Raw genomic sequence first — 7,569 nt, forward strand, 5'->3', positions numbered from 1 at the left:
TAAATTAATTTGTTTTAAACCTTATGAAATGAAGAAGACAAAAAGTGTGTAACGATAAAAACGCAATCGCTTTAATGATTAGCTTGTTTGGCCGAGCTTTTGGGAAGCCAAAAATATTTTTAAAAATTTAAAAAATACTATTTTAAAGAGTTGAAGTATTTGGTCAATCTTTTAGGAAAAAATTAAGAGCTTTTCACTAGTAGTAAAAGCTGTTTTTTGAAAGCGAAAAATAATATTTTTTTCTCCCAAAACACTATTAGAACCTTGAACCAGCCAAATTACTGGTTTAATGTGGCAAAATATTTTTCAAATTGGTTAGTCAAACACAAACTGCTACTCTACAAAAATACTTTTTTGACCACACTTATGATAAAAATAACTTTTTAAAAGCACGACAAAACAGTGTCACATGAAAAGGAATCTATTTTACTCCAAAACTTTTGATAAAACAAATTTTCCTTCTCACCGTCTACAGTGCATATGCTAGTCCCAATATTATTATTGTCAAGGTGAATGTAAAACTGCTATCATCAATATGTATGGGCTCTCATTTTAATCGAATAGAAGTTGTTTAGGTAATCCCAATTTGGCTGCTGTGCGCTTATCTGGCAAATACTGCACTGATGTAACAACAATTACGCCTCAGCCCCAGCTGATGGTAGCGAAGTTTAGTGCACCGGGCTGCACATGGTTTATGCATAAACTAACATGAATTAGTTTCTTCCACAACTCAAAAGACTTGACTTGCCAGCCAATCATGATATCCAAGCTAGGATACGGATAAGATTTAGAACAAACCTTTCAACTAAATGGCCAATTTTGTGAACTTAGCAGCAAAAAGTCCGCTCGTACTAGATGTCAATGGATCAAACCGTAAGGTTTTCTGTATTCTACCACTCTTGCATGGCCAATTTTTGGCAGCAGTAATCTCTAGCAATTCTGCAAATAAATAAGAAAACTGACTGCATCAAGAAGAAGAAAAACAGAGGGGCTGATAAGCGAAAAGGTGCAAGAGAGGAAAAAGCTTGATAGCATCTTTCACGCAATTCATAATAACTCTATTGATGATTTAAAATGAAGCTGGATAAACCCCTTCTCGTGCAAGGTTTTGTTAAAAAATTTCACCTTGTTGACTTATATAAGATAGCTTCCACTAACTGTTCAAGTATAACTTTCAAAACAGCAGTTCTGAAGTAACTTTACTAATAGCTATATGCAGTGGATAATGAAAAATCTTAACCGCATATGTGATTAAATCTGGCACCCATCTAGTGAAATCACAAACACCTTAAGGTATCAGTTTCCAGATTCACAACAACAAAAAGCAAAATTTTACCTGCAGATGTGTTCTCTGAAAGGAACCGTTCGACCACATCTTCATTCTGAGCAAAGGTTAAACTGTTCCACACATAACACAGACAAAAAAACGGCTTATGAGAATTTAATAGAATGAAAAGAAAGAGGACTCTATAGCTCAGGGATATAAGTCGATAACACCTGCAAGTGCTATAGACAAGGACTCCCCCAACTCTGAGCAATCTGAATCCATTAATCAGAAGTTGCAGCTGGAAGAAACGGATAAAATACTGTGAGGCGAAAACATAGGAGAAAACAAACTTGAGCAAGGAGAAAAGCCTAGAATGAGGAATGAAGCACCAAGATAAAAAAGTTTCACAAAAACATGGAAATTTAACTACATGGCGTTAAATTTAGAAAGATTCACGTATTCATGAGGGATGATTTTGAGGGCACTAAAGTAGGAGGAAAAGAGAAACAATGCCCATCACTCAGAAGTAAAAAGTGTTACATACATATAGAGCTACAGAATCTTCCCAACCACATCTCACAAGTCACAAGAGACAAGCTCAACCTTGCTATGATGATAGAACCCAGACACCAACTTCTCTTTGTTAAGAAAATCTAGAATCTGAGACTGGACAGCTTCTATAGCCTCTCATAATTAAAAGAAAGTACCTACTACCTAGCAGCCCACAATAAGAAATCATCCCGAAACTAAAGTAAAGTTGAACGGTGCTACTAAAACCTGGAACAAACATTAAAGTTAATGGCAAAACTTGGAAGTGGCATACTAAAGTCATTTCGATATACCTATTTGTGATTCTGGTTCTAAAAAAATCTAAGAGCAATAAGCTTTGGAATATCATGCAACAACATGCACGCCAGATGAGATCTTGTGCTTCTGAGTCATTGCTTTTGGAATTCTTTCCATGACCTTTTCATCAGAAAGTCTCCAAATAAAGCACAGGTTAGACATAGAATCAATAGCACACCCACCATACAACAACAAGAACAACAACCCAGTAAAATCCCACAAGTGGGGTATGAGGAGTGTAGTGTGTACGCAAACCTTAACCCTACCCCGGGGGGTAGAGAGGCTGTTTTCGACTCACAACAAATCAAGCATAATGATCCAAATTATACTAATGTTTACAAGCTATGAGCCAATCTCTCTTGTTAACGAATAGCTATGCCAGCTGCAAAACTGGCCGAGTGTTTTCAAGGCAGAAGGTATATGTAGGTTTAAGAAAACAAGCTAACTTCAGCACCTGAAGGACAGTCAGATCATCGGTTCTTTCTGCATCTAGCACGCGCCGCTGGAGGGTTGTCCAGCCCCACTGTTCAAATTTCTGAACGTGCTTAATAGAACCATCATGGGTACATTCTGCATCCACAAGAACCTGGCTTGAACTCAAACCAGTCAGTAGTTATGGAGGACAATATAAGAAAATGGCTTCAAGCGGTTCAAACTGTTGAATAGGATTAACTCCAACCACATAATGATTGATATACAAGTAACTGAAACAATAATCTTCACTTGATGATGATCAAGTTTTAGGAAAAAGAATATAAGCCTTCAAGTCCGAGCAAGAACAAAGGTAAAAAGAAAACATCTGGAGTTTTGGGACTTTACTGTACCTTGTCATAGCCGAGCAGCAAAACCTCACTCATAGGCCTTTTTTGATATAATTCATTCTTTCTCAGCCCAACCACCCCAGAATACCGACCATAAAATATAAGCTCTGGTTCTTGAGTTGATGAAAATAGCTTGGAGACGCCTTTTTCTCTCGCTATAGCTTCCTTCTTCCTTTCTTTCCATGGTCTGCGGGACTTCCACTCCCTATATACTTCAGAATTTTCTCCGGAAGGAAATACATCTGCTCGATAAATAGAAAAAAGAAAATACCTTGAAAAAAGACTGACCAGAATTTGCAAAAATCATCAAGAAACAAAGAAGCATCTGCGGCCAAAGGTTATGGAATGATAAATTTTTTACCATTTTCATTTTGCAATGGAGAGTCTGAACCAACCCTGACAGGAAGAAGGGAAAAGCTGGTCCCATCAGCAACAAAAAGACGACAATGGTCACCAAGACCATATTTCTGTAGCATGGTTCTACAGGCCGCTAAACGATGTTTTGCAATGTCAACACCAGTCACAGAGCCCGAACTGCCAAGAATGTCCAATATCATACAAAGTTTAGCACCTAAAAGAAGATATCAAGTGAGCTACACATTGGCTAAATGCTGTATCAAAAGTCTATACATGGTACTTGGAATTTAAGGGCTTTAGAAAAGCATGTGCATCTACTGATCAATTAAGGAGATCAAGGAATCTTCAGTTTTCACACTAAGGTTTAACACAAATGAAATGCCTATGGATACTTCATATCTATCTTCATTTAGCTATGGCTTTCCCCGACCCTTGCCCACCACTTGTCCAAAACTTTTCACACATTATAGGAATTTTAGTTGCTTTGGTGTGTATGCTAATATTTGTTCAATAGATAAGCTTTGATCACTCTGTAAAAGCTGTCTTGTAAGAATATTTGTGTAAATATATATGTACTTTTAGTGCGAGCTTAAAGGATTTGTAGCAATTTGCTTGGTTTAAAGAGCATATAATCCACGGGGTGCTTATAGTTATATGGGCTTAATTTACTAAAAACATAGATATGAGTTTTATTTTCTTTTTAATGTCCTCATCATTAAATTTACCATGCTGTCTCATGTGTGCAGCAGCTACCTAGAACGGATATGACATACTGATTGCTATTACTTTCACAAAGGATGATTTTTTCATTTAAATTTTAACTTTTCCACTAATTATAATTTAATAAAAAACTATTAAATAGACATACTCAGTATTAAAAAAACAGGAATAATATTTCAAAATCCCTGATAGATGGCCAACATGTATAACACGGATTATGAATATGATTAATGACTCTTTCAACTCCTTATATTATCTCTCAACTACTTATAAACGTTTATAGCATCCACTTATTGTCAAGCTTTCTTTATATTCTATATAACTTCTAATTGATAACTACTAAAACCACTCACAAGTTTCGCTTTGTCACCTAGGGGATTATTATAGCAATATATTTAAACCTCTAGCTTTTTTTTTTTTTTTTTGTGACAGATTCATAATAAGGTACCTCTTGCCATATCTTAACAGCGTGCCCAGAACCAAATTCTTAGTAACGTGTGTGTGACCAAGTGCCAAAATCAACAGTCATTATAGAAGTTTACTTGTTCCATATTTAAACCAGGAGTTACCAGGTGCAGCACAAAGATCAAGGACATGATCCCCAACTGAAATGTCCAAAGCTGTCACAGCAGCTCCGGATGCCGCATCAATTCCATATATCTGGATAGAAAGACAAAATAAATACTCAAAATCATCAACTATTATAGAATAGAATCATATCTTATAATTACCCCCCTAAGCTAATTTCTCCAATATAAAACAGCCTGATAACTACAGGGTAAATTTTGCTTAGGCAACACTCTCCTAACCATCAAGCCAACAAGTCAATTGCGGGGAAAAGCAAAAAATAAAAATAAAAGTAATGTTGGAGATAGAGAAAGAGAGAGGTATATAGTATTGCAAGAGCAGGGCACAAGCTTCTATCTAGGCTATCTTTAGACAATATCAAGGAAAATAATTTCCTCTGGATAGTACTGGAAATTGATAATTATCTCAACACTCAAGAGTATCAAATTCCAAGAGACTTGATTAAGAAGATGCCTCACCTTCCCTTCTTGGTATGCCTTCGAACTAGCAATTCGAACATCAGGTGGAAGATGATAGAAATTTGGCAACCAACAAACTCTTTCAAGCTTGCATCTAATATCAGCTTCAATTTCTTCAAGAAAACTCTCATAACAGGGCTTTAATCTTCAAAAAGAAAAGATTGTGCAAGCATGAGATTCTATGAAGGCAGATTTCTTACATCAATTTTTGTGAAAGGCACATCCTTCAATATACTAAGAGTGTGCCTGACATGGCAGAAAATGTTCTTCTGGAAATATTTCTCTTGATAAAAGCAATTTCTGATGTTTCGTTATCTTGAATTGGTGGAAGATGTTCGCTAAGAAAAATATTTTATGGGCAGAAATCAGTTCCCTTGCAAATATTCCAACTATTACGCATTCCACTTGCTTCAATCAACAGTTAAACATTGTTGTCTACTTTTATTTATATGACCAAAACACTATCATTGTAGCCTATACAACACCCTGCAGATTACCATATAAACTTACATTTATACACAACTAAACACTTGGAAAATGATTCAGAAAGATTAGATCACACGGTGGAAATAGGTAAAACATTTTTATATGAAAAAGAAAATCCAACCCAAAATGTTTTCCTCCACACCAACTGCACCCTAAGATTATTACTCTTTCATCAAAAAGTTTCCTTCAGCAAGCTTATTATACACCCAAAGGCAGTATGTTGCCTACAAGTAAGCATATCTACCACTAAGTTTCAGCATACAAGTTAGGCATTGCTAACTAGATTTATGTGATTCTACCATTCCAGTGGATTTCCCCCAGTGGACATGCCAGAAAGCACATGCAAATAGCTTATTGGCATCTGCTATTGTTTAAACTTTAAAGTTAATGATGGAAAAACCATACAAATAAGTATAGGAACATGACTATGGACTTTTCAATTGAATTAGAAATTAGATGTTACATAGCATAAACTTTATCTATTATGGCTGACTATCACGGGTTTTGTACGTTGCAACAATGCTAAACGGTTGTTTTGAAAATGAATAAGCTTCAAGAATATCACCACTCTAGGTGTGGCCTAGTGGCCAATGAAGCTGTAATGGGCCTTGGGAGAGACTACGGTTCAAATCCCAGCACTTGCAAAAGCGGTAGGCGATTACTTCCTGTCTGTCTATACCTTGATGGACATAATTATTTGGTAGCAACGCTTGTGGGAGGTAGTAAGTACTCGATTAGTCGAAATGTGTGCAAGCTGGCCAAACACCATAGTTATTTGAAATAACAGTGTATTACCACTCTATTCCCCTTATTATATTGGAAGCAAAAGCTGAAAAGGAACTAACAAGACACGTGCTGGAGTAGAAGTAGGAGGAAACAAGCAAAACGAGATACTCCATCTATCTCATTTTATGTGGCACATTTTCCTTTTTAGTCGGCACCAAAAAGAATGATATATTTCTATATTTAAAAACAAACTAACCTTAAACTTCTCATTTTACTCTTAATAAGATGATTTATAGTCACACAAATATCTACGTTTCAAACCACAGTTTTCGAAAATTGTTAGTATTAATTTACTAAACTTCGTTTCCAGTCAAACACCTTCACATTGAGACAGTACCTTCTAATTTACTACTTATATATTTAGTATATTGCCGGACACTGAACAATTTAACAGACATTTGAAAATGCTAATAAAGAAAACGAGCAAATGCAATAGATATACTTAGCCAAAAGTACCTTATATAACGAGGTGTAGAATCAGTGGCAGAATAAATAGAAGGATCCAAGCCATTCTGTTTCAGAAAATCAAGAAAAGCTTCTGGCAAAGGTAAAGTTGAGATTTCTTCCACCTCCGTCATCCCAGAGAATTAAAAAAGACAATAACTTTATTGCCCTGAAACGTCAATAAAATGAAACCCATATAATTAATCCTTTGAAAAGCTCTTCAAATACAGAAGTCTTCGTTAGAAACTATAGAGATATGGTGGGATGAACCAAAAAGCAGAAAAAGGATGTCGGAATACCTGAAGAGAAAATCGTTTGATGAAATATGCTGAAAAATTGTAAAAAGAAGCCCAAAATACACAAAAACAAAATGGCCGCGCAGCCAGAAAAACGTCAAAACTAGCAGAATCCGGCGAGCAATTTTTTTCTTTTTTGGGCTTGGGGCCGCAGTTAGTAGATGCAGTGTACTCGCTTTGTTATTGTTTTGAGGATAATTTGAGGAATTTTTATAAAGCACTGTGGTTTAGAGCTTAGGTAATTATAGTTTGTCTAATTATTCGTAGTTACTATTCAATTATTCTCAGCTTGTATTACTTCTATTCGGACGCGCATTGATTATAAGTATCACAAACCAAATACATTCAACGCAAAATATAGGAGTGTATGCAAAGGATACAATTTGTATCGACACAACGAATGCAACCAAGGGAAAATACAGAAATACAGAAAATGAAATGATCTTGTTAAGAGTCGAATTTAAGACCCCTGCTTACTAAGTGTGTACTCTAACCAACTA

The 7,569-nt window shown here is 35.8% G+C and overlaps 1 protein-coding gene across 1 annotated transcript; it reads right to left on the bottom strand.

Moving 5' to 3' along the window:
- Positions 1–405: 405 nt before the first annotated feature.
- LOC109206049 (ribosomal RNA small subunit methyltransferase B) lies at positions 406–7,279 on the bottom strand. Its single transcript, XM_019368818.1, has 11 exons — positions 7,073–7,279; positions 6,786–6,942; positions 5,058–5,202; positions 4,581–4,671; positions 3,296–3,505; positions 2,938–3,176; positions 2,568–2,699; positions 1,498–1,565; positions 1,337–1,398; positions 799–939; positions 406–681 (listed from the first exon to the last, which is right to left on the bottom strand). Exons 2-10 carry the CDS (start codon positions 6,905–6,907, stop codon positions 806–808), a joined length of 1,203 nt encoding a protein of 400 aa, XP_019224363.1. The 5' UTR covers positions 6,908–6,942; positions 7,073–7,279; the 3' UTR covers positions 406–681; positions 799–805.
- Positions 7,280–7,569: the final 290 nt, after the last annotated feature.

Source organism: Nicotiana attenuata, unplaced genomic scaffold, assembly GCF_001879085.1.
Source record: "Nicotiana attenuata strain UT unplaced genomic scaffold, NIATTr2, whole genome shotgun sequence".
Taxonomy (NCBI): domain Eukaryota; kingdom Viridiplantae; phylum Streptophyta; class Magnoliopsida; order Solanales; family Solanaceae; genus Nicotiana; species Nicotiana attenuata.

Coding starts and splice junctions, on each gene's coding strand:
- LOC109206049 (XM_019368818.1), bottom strand. CDS start 6,907: ATGACGGAGGTGGAAGAAATCTCAACTTTACCTTTGCCAGAAGCTTTT. Junction 5,203..6,785: donor TCTACACCTCGTTATATAAG/GTACTTTTGGCT, acceptor TTCTTTTTGAAG/ATTAAAGCCCTGTTATGAGA. Junction 3,177..3,295: donor TCCATTGCAAAATGAAAATG/GTAAAAAATTTA, acceptor TTTATCGAGCAG/ATGTATTTCCTTCCGGAGAA.